Below are 24,442 nucleotides of genomic sequence, written 5' to 3' on the forward strand. Positions count from 1 at the left end.
CTGAAAATGGGAAAAGATTAAATTATGATAAATCTATTTAATGGAAAATATTGTAAGCAATTAATAATGGGGCTTCCTTGGTGGCGCAGTGGTTGAGAGTCTGCCTGCTAATGCAGGGGCATGAGTTCGAGCCCTGGTCTGGGAGGATCCCACATGCTGTGGAGCAACTAGGCCCGTGAGCCACAAATACTGAGCCTGTGCGTCTGGAGCCTGTGCTCCGCAACAAGAGAGGCCACAATAGTGAGAGGCCCGCGCACCGCGATGAAGAGTGGCCCCCGCTTGCCGCAACTAGAGGAAGCCCTCGCACAGAAGCGAAGACCCAACACAGCCAAATAAAATAAATAAATAAATAAATAATAATTAAAAAAAAAAAAAAAGAATGTTTTTGTCAACCCTATTAAAAGGAAAAATTAAAACCATATGACTTATCATTTCACAGTCACCAGATACTAGACTGACCAAAAAATATACTTCTGAAGAATTTTTAATTTAAAAATGTTTATGATAATAAGTAGAGTAAAAAAAAAGGAAATCACTGTCTAAGCAAATTTCAGAATCTTTACCTAGGCGTGACGCGAGCAAGATGGCAGAACAGGAACTCTCAGTTCTTGTTCCTACACAGAAACACCCATTTAACAAGGCTACACGGATTAAAATACCTTTACAAGAATGCCAGAATGCAGTCAAGAGCTAGCAGGACTCCAACTGAACAGAAGGCAAGAACAGCTTCACTGAAATAGATAAGAGGGGTATGAGAGGAGCAACTTCACTTTACCCCTGTCAGCCCCTCCCTGAAACAGGTCAGTGTGGGGAATGTGAAGGGTGGAGCATGCTTCCAACGTCTTGGCTTTTTGCAAAGTTGCCTGAGGAATGGGTTTCTGTCTTGCTTCACTCAGACCTCTGAGTGAATCAACATAGACTGGATGCCTGGAGGCTGCTGAGACCAAAGGAAAAAGGTGGGTGGCTTGCTGCAGCTGGCAGGGCTTGTCAAGATTGGGAGAAAGGTACACAACTTAAGGCTTCTCTCTTGGAGGGACAAAGAGGAGTGAAGTATGCATGTCACATTCTGGCTCATCAGAGGGCTGCCCAAGGGAAATGCTATCAGTCTCGCCTGACCTGGGGCATTGATGGGGAGCTGGCATACTCTGGATGCCTAGTTGCCACTCAGAATAAGGGAGAGCTGGGTGGCTTGCTGCTGTAGAACCAGAAAACTTGCAGTGCCACAGACAGATATCAGAAAGAACAAAAATTACGAGCTCTTGAAAAAGAAACATGCAAGCCTCTCTAATTGAGAAGTTGCATGCACAGGCCCAGAGAAGTTGCACCCCTCAAAAAAAGGTTACAGAGGCCCCCAGAATCTCTAGCCAAGTAGACTGATGATGGTCTTCCACCGTACAAAAGCAGTCTGTAAACACTGAGAGGTGGCTACCCTTTAAAATGTACAGATCCCAACACAAAGTTACCAGAATAAAGAAGAAACAAGTGGATATAGCCCAATCAAAGGAACAAAATAAATCTCCAGAAACTGACCTTAAAGAAAGAGAGGTATATGATGTATCTGACAAAGAATTAAAAATAACCATCATAAAGATTCTCAATTGGCTTAAGAAAATGATGCATGAACAAAAAGAGAATATCAACGAAGAAAAGATTTAAAAAACTAAAACAGAAATTTTGAAGCTAAAGAATACAATGACAAACTGAAAAATTCACTAGAATCATTCAACAGCAGACTTATAAGCAGAAGAAAGAATCAGCAATGGAAGACAGGAAAATTGAAATTATGCAGTCCGAGGAACAAATAAGAAAAAAGAACATAAAAGAGTAAAGAGAGCCTAAGGACTTACAGGACACCATCAACTGGACAGTATACCTATTATCAGAGTCCCAGAAGGAGAAGAGAGAAACAAAGGGGCAGAAAGCTTATTGAAAGAAATAATCGCCACATACTTTCCAAATCTAAGGAGGAAAATGGACATCCAGATCCAAGAAGTCCAATCTTTGAGATCTACAAATCTACACAAAGACACATTATAATCAAATTGTCAAGTAAAAAGTGAAGACAGAATTTTGAAATCAGCAAGAGAAGAGTGATTTGTCATATTCAAGGGATTTCCTTACGATTATCATAGGACTTCTCAGCTGAAACCTTCCAGATTAGAAGGAGAGTGGGATGACAGATTCAGAATGCTGGCAGGTGGAGGGGGAAAGCCTGTGAACCAAGAATACTATACCCAGCAAATTACTCCTTTAAAAATGAAAGATAGATGAAGAATTTCCCAGATAAGCAAAAACTGAGGGAGTATGTTACCACTAAATCTGTCTTACAAAATGTGTAATGAAAACAAATCAAGACTTTGAAATGAAAGGAAATGAAACAGCAACATTGGAAATATAAGAGAAAGAAGATGAAATACAAATCTCACTGGGAAGGTAAATATATAGACAAATACAGGATAATGAAATACTGTAGTAGCAGTTTGCAAATCACATCTAACTAGCACAAAAGTTAAAATAGAAAAGTATCAAGAACAACTGTAAACACAAAACTTGCTATTAGATATACAATATAAAAAGAAATAAATTCTTACATCAAAATAATAAGTTATGTGTGAGGAGGGAAAAGTAAAAGTGTAGAGTTTTTGTATGTGATTAAAGTTAAATTGTTATCAGCTTAAAATGCATGATCAGAACTATAACATGTGCTATGTAAGCCTCATAGTAACCACAAAGAAAATACTGATGGATGACACACAAAAGAAGATGAAAAAGAAATTAAAATATGCTTTTACAAAATATCAGCAAAACACAAAGGGAGAGAACAACAAAGGAAAAGTGTCAAAAAAACCACAAAAGAGAGAACAATTTACAAAATGCTAAGAGTAAGTACTTCTCCATCAATAATTACTTTAAAAAAAATAATTATTTTAAATGTAAATGAATTAAACTCCCCAATCAATATATAGAGTGTCTGAATGGATTAAAAAAATAAGATCCAACTATATGCTGTCTACAAGACTCACTTTATGTTTAAAGGCACATATAGGCTGAAAGTGAAGAAAGGCAAATAGATATTCATGCATAGTGTAACCAAAAGAGAGCTATACTTATTAGAGACAAAATTGACTTTAAGTCAAAAACTGTAAAAAAAGACAAAGAAGGATATTACATAATGATAAAAGGATCAATTCAACAGGAAGATGTAACAATTATAAATACCTATACACCTAACATCAGAACACTCAAATATATGAAGCAAATATGGACAGAACTGAAGGGAGAAATTGATAGCGATACAATAGTATTAGGGGATTTCACTACCATACTCTCAATAATAGGCAGAAAATCCAAACAGAAGATGAACAAGGAAACAAAGAACGTGATAAACACTGTAGACAAAATGGACCTCTAAGACATATGCAGAACATTTCATCCAGCAGTAGCAGAATACACATTCTTCTCAAGTGCACACAGAACATTCTCCAGGACAGATGACAAGTTAGGTTACAAAACAAGTCTTAACAAATTTAAGACACCTGAAATCATACCCAGTGTTGTCTAATCACACTGGGATGAAATAAGAAATTAACAGCTGAAAGAAAACTGCAGAATTACAAATATGTGGAAATTAAACTATATTCTTGAATAATCAGTGGGTCAAAAAAGAAACCATAAGAGAAATGAGAAAATACCTTGAGACAAAGGAAAATGAAAACACAACATAACAAAATATGAGATACAGTAGAAGCAAGTTTATAGATTAAAAACAAACAAACAACCTAACTTTACACATCAAGAAATGGAAACAAAGAACAAACTAAGCCCAAATTAGTAGAAGGAAGGAAACATTAAGATCAGAGCAAAAAATAAGGCCACCCAGGTCCCACAGCCAGCCACCCTGGGACCCAGCCCCACCCACCAGCAGGCTGGCATTATCCCTAGGACTCCTCCAGGCCCTGCAGCCAGCTACACTGGGACCTGGCCACACCAACCAGCAGGCCAGCAGCCATACACAAGGCAGGGCTGGACAGCCAAGCAGGCCAGGGGCAGCCCTGCCTTCCAGTTCACTCACAGTACTCGACCCTGCCACAAAAGAAGGGCCCATGCAGCCTACATAGGGGGCACTCCTAGAACATATAGCTCTGGTGACAAGAAAGGAGTGTGCTCCTGGGCCCCAAAGAACAACTCCTAAATAAGGCCACTTCTCCAAGATAAAGAAATGTAACCAACCTACTTAATGCATAGAAATAAACAAAGAATTGGGAAAAATAAGGAGACAGAGGAATATATTCCAAATGAAGGAATAAGACAAAACCCCAGAAGAAGAACTAAGCAAAGTGGAGATGACAATCTACCCAATAAAGAGTTCAAGGTAATGATCATACAGATAATCAATGAACTTGGGAGAAGAATGGATGAACACAGTGAGAAGTTTAACAAAAAGTTAGAAAATACAAAGAAGAGCCAAAGGAGCTGAAGAGCACAGTCACTGAAATAAAAAATACACTGGAAGGAATCAACAGTAAATTCAATCACACAGAGAAATGGAGAAGTGAACTGGAAAATAGAGTAGTGGAAACCATTCAAGCTGAACAGAAAAAAGAAAAAAGAATTTTTAAAAATGAAGATAGTTTAAGAGACCTCTGAGACAACATAATGTGTACTAACATTCTCATTATAGGGGTCTGAGAAGGAGAAGAGAGGGAGAAAGGGATAGAGAACTTATTTGAAGAAATGAGTGAAAACGTCCCTAAACTGGGAAAGGAAACAGACATTCCGATCCAGGAAGCACAGAAAGTCACAAACAAGGTGAAACTAAAGAGGAACACACCAAGACACATTATAATTAAAATGGCAAAAATTAAAGATAAAGAGAGATTCTTAAAAGCAGAGAGATAAGCAACTAGTTATGTATCAGGGAACTCCTATAAGACTATCAGCTGATTTTACATCAGAAACTTTGCAGGCCAGAAGGGAGTGGCATGATATATTCAAAGTAATGAAAGGGGGAAAAAAAAAAAACCCTACAACCAAGAATACTCTACTTGGCAAGGCTATTATTCAGATTTGAAGGAGAAATAAAGAGTTTCACAGACAAGTAAAGTTAAACAGTTCAGCACCACTAAACTGGCTTTACAAGAAATGTTAAAGAGACTTTTCTAAGCAGAAAAGAAAATACCACAACTAGAAATATGAAATTTATGAAAGAAAAATTCAAACATTTATAAAGCTAGTAGGAAGGTTAAAAGAAAAGGTAGTAAAATCATCTATGTCCACAATAAGTAGTTAAGGGATACACACACAAAAAGATGTAAAGTGATGTCCAAAACATTAAATGTGGTGAGAGGGGAATAAAAGTGCAGAGTTGTTGGAATGTATTCAAACTTAAGTGATCATTAACTTAAAATAATCATACACACACACACACACACACACACACACACACACACATATACACATTTGTTTTATATGACCCTCATGGTAACCACAAAGCAGAAATCTGTAACAGATACACACACAAAAAAGAGAAAGGAAACTAAACATAACACTAAAGGTAGTCAACAAATCACAAGGGAAGAAAGCAAAAGAAGAAAGGAACAAGAAAGAACTACAAAAACAACCAGAAAACAACTAACAAAATGGCAATAAGTATATACCTATCAATAATTATTTAAATGGAAATAGACTAAATACTCCAATCAAAAGACACAGAGTGGCTGAATAGATTAAAAAAGAGAGAGACCCATGTATATGCTTCCTACAAGACACTCACTTCAGATCTAAAGACACACACAGAGTTAGGTGAGGGTGAGGGGAAAAAAGGTATTCCACTCAAATGGAAATAAAAAGAAGAATGCTGGGGTAGCAGAACTTATATCAGACAAAACAGACTTTAAAACAAAGACTGTAACAAGAGACAAAGAAAGGCATTATATAATGATCAAGGGATCAATCCAACAAGAAGATATAACAATTATAAATATATAGGCACCAAGACAGAAGCACCTAAATATATAAAGCATATAATAGTAACATAAAGGGAGAAATTGCCAGTGACACAATAAAACTAGGAGTCTTTAACACCCCACTTACATCAATGGATAGATCATCCAGACAGAAAATAATAAGAAAACGCTGGTCTTAAATGATATATTAGACAAGATGGACTTAAAAGATATATGTAAAACATTCCATTCAAAAGCAGCAAAATACCCATTGTTTTCAAGCGCACATGAAACATTCTCTAAGACAGATCAAACATTAGGCCACAAACCAAGTCACAATAAACTTAAGTAGACTCAAGCCATATCAAGCCATATCTTTTCACACCACAGTGGTATGCAACTAGAAATTAACTACAAGAAAATAACTGCGAAAATAAAAAACATTTGGAGGCTAAACAATATGCTAACCAATGGGCCACTAAAGAAATCAAAGAGGAAAAAATAAATGAATAAATAAATCAAAGAGGAAGTAAAAAAAATACCTGGGAGGCAAATGAAAATGGAAACACAACAATCCAAAACCTATGGGACACAGGAAAAGCAGTTCTAAGGGGAAGTTTACAGCAATACAAGCCTACCTCAGGAAATAAGAAAAATCTCAAATAAACAATCTAAGCTCATACCTAAATGAAATAGAAAAAGAAAAACAAACAAAACCCAAAGTTAGTAGAAGGAAATAAGTAATAAAGGTCAGAGCAGAAATAAATAATATGGAGACTAAAAAAACAATAGAAAAGATCAATGGAACTAAGAGCTGGTTCTTTCAAAAGAAACAAAACTGATAAACCTTTAGCTAAACTAATCAAGATAAAAAGGTAAAGGACCCAGATAAATAAAATCAGAAATGAAAAAGGACAGAAATACACAGAATCATAAAGATATAACTATGAAAAATTATATGTCAACAAAATGGACAACCTAGAGTAAATGGATAAATTCCTAAAAATGCAGAATCTCTCAAGACTGAATCAGTAAGAAATAGAAAACAGGAACAGACCAATTACCAGAACTGAAACTGAATTAGTAAAAACAAAACAAAACAAAAAAACTCCCAACAAACAAAAGCCCAGGACCAGATGGCTTCACAGGTGAATGCTGCCAAAGATATAAAGAAGAGTTAACACCTATCTTTCTCAACCATTACTAACAACTGAAGATGAAGGAACACTTCTGAACTCATTCTACGATGCCAGCCTCACCTGGATACCAAAACCAGACAAAGACACCACAAAAAAAGAAAACTGTAGGTTACTATCCCCATTGAACATAGATACAAAAATCCTCAACAAAATATTGGCAAATTGAATTCAAAAATACATTAAAAGATCATACACCACGAGGGCTTCCCTGGTGGCGCAGTGGTTGAGAATCTGCCTGCTAATGCAGGGGACATGGGTTCGAGCCCTGGTCTGGGAAGATCCCACATGCCGCGGAGCAACTAGGCCCGTGAGCCACAACTACTGAGCCTGCGTGTCTGCAGCCTGTGCTCTGCAATAAGAGAGGCCACGATAGTGAGAGGCCCGCACACCGCGATGAAGAGTGGCCCCCACTTGCCGCAACTAGAGAAAGCCCTTGCACAGAAACGAAGACCCAACACAGCCAAAAATAATAAAATAAATAAATAAATAAATAAAATTAAAAAAAAAGATCATACACCACAATTAAGTGGAATTTATTCTAGGATGCAAGGATGGTTCAATATCCACAAAACAATCAATGATACACCACACTAACAAACTGAAGAATAAAACTCATGACCATCTCAATAGATGCAGAAAAAGCTTCTGACAAAATTCAACATCCATTTGTAATAAAAACTTTCAACAAAGTGGGTATAGAGGGAACATACCTCAACCTAATAAAGGCCACATATGACAAACCTACAGCCAATATCATTATCAACTGTGAAAAGCTGAAAGCATTTCTTCTAAAATCAGGAACAAGACAACAATGGCCACTCTTGCCACTTTTATTCAACATAGGACTGGAAGTGCTAGCCACAGCAATCAGGCAAGAAAAAGAAATAAAAGGCATCCAAACTGGAAAGGAGGAAGTAAAAGTCACAGTTTGCAGATGATACTATATTTAGAAAATCCTAAAGATGACAACAAAAAACTATTAGAACTAATAAATTAATTCAGTAAAGTTACAGGATACAAAATCAATTTTGTGTTTCTTTACACTAACAACAAACTAATAGAAAGAGAAATTAAGAAAACAACCATTAACAATTGCAACAAAAAGGATAAATATCTCAGAATAAATCTAGGGAAAAGATGGGAAAAGAGCGCTTCTTCAATAAACGTTGCTGGGAAAACTGGACAGTTACATTCCAAAGAATTAAACTGGACTACTTTCTCACAACCTATAAAAAAATAAACTCAAAATGGGTTAAAGACTTGAATGGAAGACATCAAATCATAAAATTCCTAGAAGAAAACATAGGCAGTATGCTCTTTGACATTGGTCTAAGCAATATTTTTTGGATACGTCTCCTCAGGCAAGGGAAAGAAATGCAAAAATAAACAAATGGCACGACATCAAACGAAAAAGCTTTTGCACAATTAAGAAAACTATTAATAAAATGAAAAGGCAGTCTACAAAATCAGAGAAGATCTCTGAAGCAATAATATCTGATAAGGGGTTAATATCCTAAATATACAAAGTTTCCATATAATTCAACATCAAAACAAAATAAAACAAGCTGATGAAATTATGGGCAGAGGACTTAAACAGACATTTTCCAAAGAAGACACAAATGGCCAACAGATGGATGAAAACATGCTCAACATCACTAATCATCAGGGAAATGCAAATCAAGACTACAATGAGATATTACATCATACCTGTCAGAATGGCTGTAATCCAAAAGACAATAAACAATATGTTGGTAAGGATGTGGAGATAGGAATCCTTGTGCACTGTTGGCAGGAATGTAAACTGGTGCAGCCACTATGGAAAACAGTTTGGATATCCCTCAAAATTTAAAAAACAGAACTACCATAAGATCCAGCAATTCCACTTCTGGGTATTTTTCTGAAGAAAACAAAAATGCTATTTTAAAAAGATTCATGCATCCCTATGTTCATCGCAGCATTATTTACAATAGCCAAGATATGGAAGCAACCTAAATGTCCACTGATAGATGAATGTGGCATATATACATTTATAACAGAATATTACTCAGCAATAGAAAAGAATGAAATCTTGCCACTTGCGATAACATGGATGGACCTAGAGGTTATTATGTTAAGTGAAATAAGTCAGAGAAAGACAAACACCACATGATTTCACTTGTATGTACAATCTAAAAAACAAAACAAACATAACAAAACAGAAAGAGTCATAGATAAAGAGTACAAACAACTGGTTGCCAGAGAGAGGAGGGTGGAGGGATGAATGAAATAGGTGAGGGAGATTAAGAGGTACACACTTTTGTTACCAAATAAATGAGTCACAAGGATTAAATGTACAGCATAGGGAATACAGTTAATAATAATATAATAATTTTATATGGTGACAGACGGTAACTAGACTTATTGTGGTGTTCATTTTGTAATACATAAAAAATATCGAATCACTATGTCGTGTACCAGAAACTAAACTTATTGTGGTGTTCATTTTGTAATATATAAAAAATATCGAATCACTATGTTGTGTACCAGAAGCTAACATAGTGTTGTAGGTCAATTATACTTAAATAAAAAAAAAAGAAAAGAAAAATAATAAATGGGAGAAGAACTGCAAAAAAAACAGGATAGCAAACAATATTCGTCAAAGTTGCTCAGAGATCCTTTTTTAAAATGTTGGTGTGCCACATGCTAGGACACAGATCCAATTATTAGGGAGTTTACGTAGCTTCAGTGTAGCCCTTGTTAGCAAGTGGACTTTACATACATAAAGGATTCATATCAACGTAACAATAAGAAAAATAATAAACATTTTGCATCAACAGTGTGAAATTCTGAAGACATAAGCTGGGATACTGATCATGATGCTAATTTTTGCTAAATATTTCAAGTTTGGTACAAAGTAGAACTATATTTTTGGGCTTGCCTGGTGGTGCAGTGATTGAGAGCCCGCCTGCCAATGCAGGGGATATGGGTTCGAGCCCTGGTCCGGGAAGAGCCCACATACCGCGGAGCAGCTGGGCCCGTGCGCCACAGCTGCTGAGCCTGCACTCTGGAGCCTGCGGGCCAGAGCTGCTGAGCCCACGTGCCACAACTATGGAAGCCCACATGCCTAGAGCCCATGCTCCGCAACGGGAGAGGCCACCGCAATGAGAAGCCTGTGCACCACAACGAAGAGTGGCCCCTGCTTGCTGAAGCTAGAGAGAGTCCACGAGCAGCAATGAAGACCCAGTGCAGCCAAAAATAAATAAATAAAATAAATAAATTAAAAAAAAGAACTATATTTTTAAAACAAGCATTTGAGATAATTTGTCCTAAAACCAAAAACCTATCTTTATGTGTTAAAATAAAAAAAATTTAAATAGCAGTAATTTTGACTGATTTACAAGTAATAATGTCTTAGATGTGAAAACACTAATTTTAGTATCATACCTCAAGGGCGATTATCTTTCCTTAGTTATCTTAAAAACCTATTTGCAATAGAAGAAAAGAGTAAATCTTCAAAATGCCAGCAGCTCAAATAAAATTCACTTCCCTCAAAAAATAAAGATTAGTACAGAAATAAATGAAACAGAGACCAGAAAAACAGTAGGGGAAAAAAAATCAATGAAATTAAGAGTTGGTTTTTTGAAAATAACAAAATTGACATTTCTTTAACTAGACTACTAAGAAAAACAGAGAGAAGACTAAAATAAATAAAATCAGAAATGAAGGATGAGACATTACAGCTAATATCAGAGAAATAAAAAGATTATAAGAAAGAACTATGAACAATTATACACCAACAAATTGGACAATCTAGAAGAAATGGATAAATCCCTAGAAACATACAATTTGCTAAAGCTGAATTATGAATAAATAAAAATCAGACTAGACCTATAACTAGCATGTAGATTAAATCAGTAATCAAAAACCTCCCAACAAAGAAAAGTCAAGGACCATTCAGCTTCACAAGTAAATTCTACCCAACTCTTAAAGAATTAACGCCAATCCTTCTCAAATTCTTCTAAAATATTCAAGAGGAGGGAACACTTCTAAAATCATTTCATGAGGCCAGCATTAGCCTGATACCAAAACCAGAAACAGATACTACAAGAAAAGAAAACTATAGGTCATATCTCTGATGAATATAGACGCAAAAATCCTCAACAAAATACCAGCAAACCAAATCCAACATCATATTATGAAAGGTGCATACACCATGACCAACTGGGATTTACCCGTGGAATGCAAGAATGCTTCAACTTATGAAAATTAACTAGTATGATAAACCATATTAACATAACAAATGTTACAAATCACATGATCATCTCAATAGATGCAGAAAAAGCATTTAATAAAAATTCAACAACCTTTCACATGATAAAAACATTCTACAAACTAGGAATAAAAAGAAGTTACTTCACTAAAATAAAGACCATATATAAAAAGCCCACAGCTAACATCATACTCAATGGTGAAAAACTGAAGGCTTTTCCTTTAAGAAAAGAAACAAGACAAAAATGCCCACTCTTGGCATTTCTATTCAACATAGTACCGAAGTCCTAGCCCAGCAATCAGAGAAGAAAAAAAAATTAAAGACATCCAAATAGGAAAGGAAAAAGTAAAATTATCTTTGTTTACAAATTCCATGACCTTAAATACAGAAAACTCTAAAGATTCCACAAAAGAACTGTTAGAACTAAGAAATAAATTCAGCAAAGTTGCGGGATACAAAAGTCAATGTGTAAAAATCAGTTGCATTTCTATAAACTAATGATGAACAATCCAAAAAGGAAATTAAGAAAACAATTCCATTTACAACAGAATCAAACACAATAAAATACTTTAGGAATAAACTTAATAAAGGGAGTGAAAAACTTATACAATAAAAAATACAAAACACTGCTGATAGAATTTAAAGACACAAATAAATGGAAAGACATCCCATGTTCATGGATTGGAAGACTTAATATTATCAAAATGCCCATACTATCCAAAGTCATATACAGATTCAATGTAATCCTTATCAAAATCCCAATGATAGTTTTTGCAGAAATTGAAAAATTCACCATCACATTCATATGGAACAACAAAGGATCCTGAATACTCCAAACGATCTTGAGAAAGAATAACAAATTTAGAATCCTCACACTTCTCCATTTCAAAACATATTTCAAAGCCATAGTAATCAAAAAATTACGGTAGTGGTATAAAGACATACATGTAGTCCAATGTAACAGAATAGACAGCCCAGAAACAATCCCATCAACTGATCTTCCACAGGGTCCCAAAAGAACACAAAGGAGAAAAGATAATCTCCTCAACAAATAGTACTAGGAAAACTGGGTGTCCACGTGAAAAAGAATGCAAGTTCATCCTTACCATACACCATACACAAAAGTCAACTCATTATGGATTTAAATGTTTAAGCTTTGAAACTATGAAACTCCTAGAAGAAAACACAGAGGAAATGCTTCTTGGCATTGACATTGGCAATGATTTCTTGGATATGACACCAAAACAACAGGTAACAAAAACAAAAATAGAGAAACGGGATTACATAAAACTAAAAAGCTTAAGCACAACAAAGGAAACAATCAAGAGAGTGAAAAGGCCACCTACGGAATGGGAGAAAATACCTGAAAACCACATATATGGTAAGGGATTAATATTCAAAATATGGAAGGAATTCCTACAACTCAATAGCAAAAAACCCAAATAACCTGATTAAAAAATGGTCAAAGGATCTGAATAAACATTTCTCCACAGACAACACACATATGGTCAACAGGGATATGAAAAAATGCTCAGCATCACTAATTGTCAGGAAAATGTAAATCAAAATCACAATGAAGTATCATCTCACGCCTGTTAGTATGGCCATTATTAAAAAATAATTTTTTAAAACAACCCAGAAAATAACACATGTTGACATGCATTTGGAGAAATTGGAACTCCTGTGCATTGTTGGTGTGAATTTAAAATGATTCAGCCACCGTGGAAAACAATATAGAGGTTCTTCAAAAAATTTAAAGTAGAACTATCATATGATCCAGCAATTCCACTTCTGGGAACTGAAATCAGGATCTCAAAGACATATCTGCACACCATGTTCACTGCAGTATTGTTCACAATAACCAAGAGGTAGAAACAATATAAATGTCCATGGACGAATGAATGGAAAAGGAAAATGAAGTAAACAATGGAATATTGTTCAGTCATAAAAAAGAGGAAAATCCTGTCATATGCTATAACATGGATGAACCTTTAGGACATTACGTTAAGTGAAATCAGCCAGTCACAGGAGGACAAACACTGCTTGATGCCACTTATGTGAAGTACCTGAGAGAGTCAAACTTATAGAAACAGAGAGTAGAAAGGTGGTTGCTAGGGGCTGGGGAGAGGGGGAAATGGGAGAACTGCTGTTCATGGGGTATTGTTTGTCATGCAAGATGGAAAATTTCTACAGATCTACTGTATAACATGGTGCTTATAAAGTTTATAATACTGTACTATTCACTTAAAATTTTATTGAGGGAGATCTCACATTATGTTTTTTTATCACATTAAAAAGAAAAAGTATTTCCAAGCTTCCCTTCAAGGTGGGAGCTAGAGTCCTGTTGGGCCCTGGGAGGTGGTGTACTTATTCCAGTCAAGACACAACTTTCCCATCTCCACGCACACAGAGCTAGGGAGGCAGAAGCTCCAGAGACTACCCTTCAAAGGTCAGAATATATAAACTTGATACCAAACTAATAATTTCCAGACTTGGGGATTAGAAGAAAGGACCCTGACAGGAAATGGTATGGTCAAACACTTACCCAGGTAACTGGAATACATTTGCAGTGTTAAATACCAGGACTTGAATGAAAATGTGTTTCTAGATTTAGGTAGGATCTAAATGAAGATAAATAACTAAATAAATGAGGGACAGAACTAATCTATAGTATAAATACCCATTGAAACAAGTGTTACCACAACATGAACCTGAATAGACAATATGAAGTCTAACTTATCAACTTATATTCAACATTTCTGATTGAATATAATTAGAACACAGCTCATCCACTCCCTCTGATCACATACACTCACAAATACATGTATATAATCTTTTATATTTATAAAATGTAATATATATACATATATACATAAATAATTTCCAAAACAATTTTTGCACCAGAAACAAAAAAAAAAATCTAAAAAAGAATTTAGATATCAATTAAACAGTCTTTTGGGTGTTTGATGTGGCCTCTTTGTACAAAGTGAATATTTTCTAGGTAACCTAATTATCACTTCATAAAGTTTTACGGGCTTCATTTTTTATGTATTTACTTTTACCTTTTGCAAGTAAAGAACTGTTCCCTTTAGTACAGCATAAAAGGTCTTCCATCCTCGCTTTCCTCTTGGAGCTAGAAAGGGAAAAAAAATTGAAAAATTTTATTTGATGGAAATTTGCATTTTTCGAAGGAGAACCTAAAAGGTCAACATGGTGATTATGCTTCAATGTTCCTGGTTCATTTGCTACCGAGACTAATAATAATGAGAACTAAAATTTTCTTGAGCCTTACTGTGTAACAGGCAGTATTATCTCATTTAATCCTCACAATAACACTGTGAGGTAGGTACTATTACTCTTGTCTGTTTATAAAACTGAAGCACAGAGAAGTACTCTGCTCATGGTCACATAACTAGGAAGAGGAGAAGCAGGACTTTGAGCCCAAGCAGCAAGGCTCTGCGGTCCGTGCTCCAGTAGAGGTGACTAAAAGGCTGAAAAAGCAAGAGGCATATTGGAAATACACATTAATCTAAGGACTCATGAACCAGAGCCTTCATGGATTCGTCAAAGTTTCCAGGAGTCATAAGAAAAAAGTCCCGGAATATAAAAGGACTCCTCTTGGCCTTTCTCCCAAACATCCACCAGCTGGATTGTAACTTTAATTATTATTACTCCTGTGGCAATTTGTGATACCTCTGCGGCAGATCCTGCCGCCCTGTAACATAATTTTTTTTGTCTAAATGTCTCTTTCAGTAGACTGTGAATAATCTGAGAACAGGTATCCTTCATCTTCAGAATTCACAGAACCTAGCATAGTGCAAGGCAGACATTAGGCACCTTTATAAAAATTCTCCAAATTAAGTTTCTTCCGGAAGTCCTTATATTTCCTTTATTTATATTTTCCTGGAGTATAAAGTAGAATTTCTCTATTGACTTATATAAAACCTTACAGATTGTCCTAAAGTAAAAGCGCAGATTAGCAAAACAGTTTACTATTTATTCTTAATCTTGATAAAATTAAAATCTGTAACTGGAAAAGGTTATTACCTGAATACCATTTCTCTAAACATGTCTACCAAATATGTAGGAAGGGCCATTTATTCTTATTCTGTTATCAACTATTCGGCTGCCTTTAGGCTGTCTTTAACCTGGATGCCTGATTAAATTAGGAAGTGCATTATTCTTAAGCAAATCTTTTAAATCTCCTTTGACTGAAGAATCCTTAGGCTTGGAAACTAGGTGAATAGCCACCTACAGAACACGGGTGCTCCTGCCTATACCATACTGAGATATCCACCTGGCAAAAAAAGGACTCAAAACATCCACTCTGTAGGTTTCCAGGGGAAATAAAAAAATTTCATCCCATCTGTTTCCACCACGTAAGGTTTTAAAGTGTGTATTCAAAAATAAATGATCAAAAAATGTATACCATAATCTTCTTTTTTAAAAAAATTTATTTATTTAATTAATTTATTTTTGGCTGTGTTAGGTCTTTGTTGCTGCACGTGGGCTTTCTCTAGTTGCGGCGAGTGGGGGCTACTCTTCATTGCGGCACCGGGGCTTCTCATTGTGGTGGCTTCTCTTGTTGCGGAGCACGGGCTCTAGGCGTGTGGGCTTCAGTAGTTGTGGCTCGTGGGCTCAGTAGTTGTGGCTCGCGGCTCTAGAGCGCAGGCTCAGTAGTTGTGGCACACGGGCTCAGTTGCTCCGCGACATGTGGGATCTTCCCGGACCAGGACTCAAACCCGTGTCCCCTGCGTTGGCAGGGGGATTCTTAACCACTGCGCCACCAGGGAAGCGCCATAACCTTCTTTATAAAGAAAAACAAGTGGCTACTATAAAGAAAGCCATAGATCATCTCATATATATATATATATATATATATATATATATATATATATATATATGAAATAAATGTTGACTGCCTTTTTCAATAGATGTCAAATTCTGATCCGGGCCATGTGAGAGCAGGGCACACACAAGTGGCCCCGGGCTGCAGGAGCTGCTGCAGAGCAGGACAGAGGCAGCTGGTGTGGTGGAGGTACCTGCTGGAAGGCAGACCAGCTGGTCTCTAGACCTTGTCTCAAACCTCTCCTCTCACCCACTAATCCTAATTTGGTAACTCCCAACCAGTCTCCCAACCTCTCAGGACTTCAGCTGCTTCATTTTAAAATGTGGATAATTCATATAACTTAAGGCAAAGCACTGGCTAATGCTGGAGAAGAACTTAGAGAAACCCTTCTGTTTTCTATAGGAGGAACATAGGTCCTGGATTTGAAAGGCTTTCCCCAAAGCCCTAAAACTAATTTAGTGGCATCTTGAGATTCCTTCAGTTTAAAGATTTACAAATCTAGTTTTCTGCTTTTCAAGTAGAAATCTATTAATCTGTTACCAAGGTTGTTGCCCCAGAATCATAACCCTGCCCCTCCCTCAAATGCAAACCAATTGCTCTTATCTAAGTTTCAGGAGGAAGCTGCAAGGAGAAAAAGAAGAACTGGTTAGAACCAACTAAGCCCAAGATGGGGGACGACTTGACTTCCAGTGACCTTGAGCCATATTAGCTAATCGACACACCCGCTGGCACCAGGATAGTTAACAACTGCCATGACAACAACTGGAAAAGCCCATACAAGGACTGAAAAGGAGTGTTGCATCAGGTCCGGATCCAAACTACACCTCTATTCATTAATATTCCTCCCTCTCTTTCCAATTCCCTCCCTTTTACCTGGACCCTCCTATGTACATTGTGTCTCTGCCTGAATTGGGTTGAGAAGTTGATTTGGGAACCAAGTTCTGGCTTCTTTCCATTCTTTGGCCGTTGAATAAAGCCTGTGCTGTCCCAGGCTCTTCATTGTTTTCGTTATTGGCTGTGTGAATCCGAGCAGAAAAAGAACCTCCTTGACGGAGACAAGGAGTCTCCACCTGGGTTAGGACCCCAGTGTGGGTCTAGTCCACCAATTCGGTAACAAATTCGTGTACATGTTCACAAAAACTTTTAACAGATCTTCATCTTTACCACACTAAGCCTCCTAGAAATGGATCCCAAAGATCTCTCCAACCGAACTCTGATCTCAAGTCACCTGTGGGTGACTAATGCTGAGTCAGGGAGCATTAACCCTGTGTGCCATGCTCTATTTTTCCAGCTCCCACAGAAGTGTAAAACTTAATCTTGTTTTTGGTCAATTATAACTTAGTTGTTTAATGGACACCACAATGCTAAAAATAAGACACTAGTATTACCTCCATTTTACAGTGGAATTCAGGGAAGAAAGGAACCACTGTGCACTAAACAGGATGGGAAGGCTTTAGAGGCAGTCTCAGAGGCCCTGATTTTAAAGCCACACACACACAGTGCGGCTATGGCTTTTGCACCCTTGGTGAGGCTTGCCACGTGAAACACAAGGGCTGGACCCCAGTGAATGAGGAGCATTGTCCCTCATAATGACAACTGTAGAGGGAGTTAAATCTGACATCATAGCACATACATTATTAAGTACAGAAGGCTGGGGAAAGAGCTATAACTGTAGTTACATAATGAACATGGTGGAAGGAATCAGTGAGGTTACTGATCGGAAACTGGATGTATCCTACTGCAAGGCTCTAACTACAAGGGTGGTAGCGGGTTGGTAGGTAGATGCATTTTAACAAATACTGGGTGCCTACTGTGGAAAGGTATTTGCCAAACTTGATCAAAAGATACTGTTTTGTGCACTAGACTACGCTTCCACGGCTATTTTTAACATGCATACCCAGAGTCCAAAGACTGCTTTCCTTCTTCTTGAAAATAAAAGAATCTTGGCGTATTTTAACTCATCAACTGTCTCCAACCTTACATGATAACAGTGTCTATTACTTTTGTCTTGTTTAATACTACTGAAGTAGACATTCTGTATAAATTGCCACTGTCTGCTTAGATTTTCCCTCATGTTTACTATAATATTACCTTTATTTGTTACTTCTGTAACTCAGGTTGTTTTTGGAGGCCATTTTCAACTACTTCTTGAAATCTATACTTAGAAGTTCTTTTAGTGAGGGTCTTTTGGTGGCAAATCTTTTTCTGTTTTTCTTCATATGAAAATGTCTTTATTTCATAAAAAATTCTAGGGACTTCCCTGGTGGCGCAGTGGCTGAGAATCTGCCTGCCAATGCAGGGGACACGGGTTCGAGCCCTGGTCTGGGAAGATCCCACATGCCACAGAGCAACTGAGCCCGTGCGCTACAACTACTGAGCCTGCGCTCTAGAGCCCGCGAGCCACAACTACTGAGCCCGCGTGCCACAACTACTGAAGCCCGCGCACCTAGAGCCCATGCTCCGCAACAAGAGAAGCCACCGCAATGAGAAGCCCGAGCACCGCAAAGAATAGTAGCCCCCGCTCTCAGCAACTAGAGAAAGCCCGTGCACAGCAACAAAGACCCAACGCAGCCAAAAATAAATAAATTAATTAATTAAAAAAAATTCTAGGTGGACAATTACTTTTTCTCATGAAGACATTACTTCATGTTATGTTTACGCACAGGTTTCTTCACGTTTATCCAGCTCTGGGCTTCCCAGGTATCATTTCCAAACACTTGCAGTCATCATATGTTTGAATACCGTCTCTCCATTGTCTCCGCTATTGAAACTTCTGATACTCTAACTTCTCAGTCTACCGCACAGGCGTCTTCACTGCTCCTTCATACTCTATCTTTTTGTCCTCTGTGCCAAAAGCTGCTAGTTTTATCTCCAGTACTCCTTGGGCACCCAGATCCACAGATGTCCTGAGGGCTTAGCAGTCCCAGGGCTAGCTCACTTCCTAGATTTGTAGTCATTTCCCTTTCATTGTTACAGGCTCAGCCACTCATTTAAAGGGTGTTTAAAAATATTTTAATCACTTTTAGATGTTTTATAATGTACGAGTTTTGGAATTTGTAGGTCATCGTATTGCCAAAAAAGACTTTCTAGTTCTTTCTTTTCTTTTGAAGAATTCATTCACAAATTTTATAATCTAGAATTCATTTGAAGCAGGATAAGGAGATAGGAGCTGAGGACAGGATGAGAGAAACTAGAACAAGGAAGGAGGCTATTACAATCGCCCACATGAGAGAAAAAGCCCAAAATATGGATAGAGGTGCACAATAAAGACAAAGAACTGGAAAGAAAGGGGAAGTCAGCAGTGCTAACTGAGCACCTATACTACAGTGCTCTGAGCACTGGGCAGGCATTATGAACGTTCTGTTTGATCCAAACGATCCTTTCAGTTACGTATCACTGCCTCTATTTCACATTGATGTCTCCATTATAACTACATCTGCAGCTCTGAGAGGTGGTGTAAGCTACTGAGGGGGCTACCTACATACGGATTTCAAAGCTACTGTCTAGTGCAACTCGGAGGAGGAAACGTGTTCTATGGATACATTAAGGGGAAACTCTCCAGGTGACAATCCTTTGCAATAGTCAGGCGTACTACTCCAGTGAGGTAAGCATAGACGGCAGGGAACGAGAAGATGGGACAGCAGGGGAATGCAAGTCAGGTGTGTTCTCTGATCTCGCTGACGCCTTCAGAAGCACCCCTGCTCATGGCGATGCAGCTCAGAACTGAGGCATGATCCTGCGTCTGCCCCCTAGCTCACCTAGCACTTTGCAGAGTAATAAGGCTAATAGCAGTAGTGATAGCATCAGCTAACATTTATCGAGAACATACTGTTTTAAGCACTGTTCCAAAACTGGATGTGTGTTAACTAAAGCCCACAACTCTGTGAGGAGCCACTTCTATATTCTTCATTTTACAGATGTGGACTCTGAGACTTCACTAACCTGCAGCACTAGGTTCCCCATCGCACTGGCCACTTTTACTCTGGTTTGTATGCAGGGAGAGAGCAGTCAAACTAGACTCAGCAACAATGAGTTGGTTAACTCTGAGATATAGGGGTGATATTCAAAGTAAAACAAGAAACAAAAAAGTCAACAGGCCTCTGTGATTATTCTACACCATACACACACACACACACACACACACAACACATTTCTGCAAAAGAGAAATTCGCAGTTGTTCCAAACCTGAGCAGTAGTGAAACTATCATTAAATCTTCAATATTATAAACCAGTTCTTATTAATATTCTGATCTTTATTATACATTTGAAGAAGTCTTCTTGAAAATATGAAGTACAATGAACAATATTTTGGCTTCAGTTACTGCCACTTATCTTTAAAAAATAGTTAAATGCACAACCGAAAATGAAAGCACAGCCTGTCACCCTTCTTTCACAGAGGAAGGTATAAAATATTCCTGAGCAATGAAATATTCAGTAAAGAGTAATGATGGATATATGCCAGAAAATAAAGATATTTATTTTTTTAATTCACCAAAAGGTATAAGCTTCATGCAAAGGTTTTTATTTGCATGCTTTACTCTCCAACTTTAATTTCTTCTGAACCGAACTGGGAACAGATTGCGTTTAAGATCTTACTGTTCCAATTTTTCTATTTTCATCAAAATCTTGGCCTGTTTTTGACCACTCCTCACTGTGGGTTCCCTGATTATCTACTTTTTCCTTTTCTTCAAGTTTAATATCAGAAAGACTTAAGAAGCATAGAAAGACATAGTATGGACAGTGTCTATTTTTTCTTTTAATACACAAACCTTTCTTTCTTGTCTCTTGGCTTGAAAAACATTCTTCCATTGCCCCAGGAAAGTGACAAAAATATCATTTTTTCCCCAAATGGTAGAGAAGGTCAGTAAGCCATATCCACACTAATTAGAAACAATTCTTAAGTTATGGCCTGAAGGCTAACAATGGAGGCCAGGCTAGGAAACAAGGGAAATGTGAGGATGTAATAAGCTCCATGTAAAATACCTTCAATTTCTCTATGTTAGTGGGAGAAAGACATTTAAAATATAATGCCATACCACCAAGGGCATTCCAAAATAAATCTAACACCTTGCTGAACTTGGAAACAAAGATGTGCTCAGCAAAAGCCCTTCTACACTGCACAACTGGGACATGTCTGTACGAGATTTGTAAAAGGCACAAGACATTTCTAAAGTTTAATTCCCTAGTGACAGCATCTGAAAACTGGGCAAAATTCTTAAAGTATCTCTATTATAGGATGAAGAGATATGCTACCTTGGTAGGAAGCAAGCTCTTCAATTCTACGTCATTGAGGCAGCTGAAGGTGCACCCCAGGCAGGGGGAGTTTGCTTTCTATGACTGGTATGCAAAGGATTTAGATAAATTCATGGATGACAGCTCTCCCTACAAATCATTATGTGAAGTTAACAGTAATCCTTGTATATTTATCCCTAACTTCCTTTCATAAAATATTCTCAGGCACCACCATAAGAAGTACCATTAAATCTTAGTTGAGTAACTGAGACACTCACTCAGATTACTGCTTGAAGCAGTGGAATCCCAGCTGCGCACAACAGAAGTTACCTTTGGGAGAAAACTCACACAATATTAAGCAACTCATAGTGTTAATTATCTCCAGGTTTATAACAGAGTGGTAGAAATAAAACAGTACTATTACTATCTTATAGTTCTAAATCATTTACCTTTGAAACATTTAAGGCAATTTACATATTTAAAAAAAATCAGTTAATCTTTATAATCTTTCTCTTTACGACTGGGAGCTGTTACCTGCAGTCAACTCTATTTTATAAAAGGAAAAACTGGGGCAGCCTTACAGGAACTAGAAGTACAACCTATACCTATTGTTTTTCCCTGAAAAATATTTCCTTCTTTTTATAATAGAAATAGGTTTACATCACTGGTAGAGAACAGAACATGAAACACAAGAGAGAATTGGAAGAATATGCTCCCCAGGATGCCCCTGGCAGGATGATGTTCACTCTGGATGTGATTCTATTCCTTTAAGAAGTCAAGACTCTTACCCTAAATCGATCTTTCTGGAATGGCAGAAAGTACTCTGGACCAAGAACCAGGAAAATTGGATTTTATTCATACCCTGCTGTCTACTATTTCTCTGACTTTCAACAAGTTGCCTAACATCTCTGGTTATAAATCTATAAAATGACACTACAACATACAATAATTACTTTACAGTGTTGTTTCATAAAGGTTATTAGGACACAAACCCTACCCCCAAACAGTTCACATTAACAGTGAAACTTAATACAATGTGAGAAGCTGTATAAACCAAATGGTAGCATGGCACTAACCAAAAGCAACCACAGTGGAGGTTTCAAGCAGGTAAAGAGAGAAGGAAGTCACTAATTCTACCCATGTGTAGGGTTTACAAGTCAGAGAAGGTTCTAAATGAGGATTTCGTTTTCAGCAGAAAGAAAAGGGGGGTTTTTCTTTGGTCCTCCGCCTTCTCTACAGTATATCTGGACTAAGACACTGAATCAAAACATGGATCTCAATTACAGAAGTCTCATAACACCGATCACCACCATCCTTTATCAGGATGGCCTCTGGACAAAAGCCAACATAGTATTTTCCACAGAGAGCACATGATTTGAAATTCTGGTTTCACCTGAGTGACCTTGGGTAAGTCAGCCTCTCCATGCGTCACTTACTGTCTCTGTAAAACAATAATTACATGCTACCTACACCTCATAGGGTTATGAAAATCAGATGAGTTAATATATGTGAATCTTTTAAAAGTGTATTTTTTATTGTTAGGGATACTGTCTGCTAAAAGAAAATGCATCCAATTTCCATGCTAAAACACAAAGACTTAACTTTTTAAACATCATTCATGTATTCAGAAATTCTTCTTTGTTAAAGTCAATATTTTGAGAAGAAACCCCCCCACCGGCCCCAGACATTCCTGATGCATTTTTAATAGAAAAGGGGTAACCTTTCACCCTTAATTTAATTGGGGGGAGGATGGAGTACAGCACATTCATTAACATATTTATTGTTTCTGTTTTGTCCCAGGTCCTGTCCTGTCTTGACATTGGAGACATCAAACATGAATGCAAACAGTAAAAGTGAACAGTGGGAGGAGGAACAAAAGCTGATGGAGAAATTTTTACCCAAGTAATAAGCTATAAAAATGTACAAACCCAACTTGTAAACAAATACCTTCCTCCACTCAGCTAGGAGATGGTTTCACAGCTAGCCATTGCTAGAAGCACAGGAGAATGTATAGGACTTGTGCTGAGGTTGGAGAAGAGGGCAGGACATAATAAGAACATATCATCATGAGCTAAGGTTACGGGAAAAGTGTGCAGGCAGCGAGAAAGACAAAAATGACCCAGAATATAGTTATTTTTTCAGGAAAAACAAATACTAGAGTCATATAAACTTTTTTAGAATTTTGATAGATTAACTATCCCTCACATTTTCTTGGCTGTTCCTTCCCCAGATACCAGCATGACCTGCCCCTTCACTTCAATCATGTCGCTGCTCAGATGTCACCTCCCCCAGGGCTTCCTCTCCTCATCTTGCCTTATTTTTCTCTGGATCACTTAACAGTCACCTGAAATACCACCTATTTATTATTGAGCTCCCCCTATACTAGAATGGAATCTCCAAGCAAGTACTATTTGTTACTGTGTCCAGAGAGCAGATTAAAAACTCGAAAAAGAAGAAAAGCATCAGATGTCCTAAATAGGCATGTAGATGAGGCAACTCAACAAACATTAAAGGTAATTTTTTAAAAAAGTGTCTCCATCATTTAGGTGAAATACATTTGAAAACTCAGGTGGGTTAAAGAGCAAAGAGGAGGCAGGATGAAATTTTCACACAGATTATTTCAACAAGAGGATGTTAGATATGGAAATAAGATATCAGTAAAGACCCAGGCTCATAAGGAACAAACATAGCTTGACAAATAACTATGGGTTTTCAATAATTATTGAAGAATGGACATCTGTGGAAAGGGACTTTAAATTCTAGGAAACAAACACCATCCCATAATTCTTTTTTAAAAAAATTGACATATAACTGACATGTAACATTATGTTAGTTTCAGGTGTACAACATGATTCAATATCTGTCTATATTGCAAAATGGTGACCACTATAAGTGTACTTAACATCTATCACCATACATTACTGCAGTTTTTTTCTTGTGATGAGGACTTTTAAGATCTATCCTCTTA

At 37.3% G+C, this 24,442-nt stretch overlaps 1 protein-coding gene across 9 annotated transcripts in view; it reads right to left on the reverse strand.

Moving 5' to 3' along the window:
- The window catches only part of PSD3 (pleckstrin and Sec7 domain containing 3), a 545,202-nt gene that overhangs the window by 63,221 nt on the left and 457,539 nt on the right, over positions 1-24,442 (reverse strand). For all 9 annotated transcript variants that reach the window (XR_009698802.1, XR_009698803.1, XM_061177522.1 and 6 more), the window contains one exon: positions 14,456-14,526. Coding sequence is in view for 7 of the 9 variants with exons in the window: in XM_061177522.1 (XP_061033505.1) it covers positions 14,456-14,526 (71 nt within the window). In the remaining 2 variants the exon portion in view is untranslated. The remainder of the gene's footprint in view (positions 1-14,455; positions 14,527-24,442) is intronic.

Source organism: Eubalaena glacialis, chromosome 20 (assembly GCF_028564815.1).
Source record: "Eubalaena glacialis isolate mEubGla1 chromosome 20, mEubGla1.1.hap2.+ XY, whole genome shotgun sequence".
NCBI lineage: Eukaryota > Metazoa > Chordata > Mammalia > Artiodactyla > Balaenidae > Eubalaena > Eubalaena glacialis.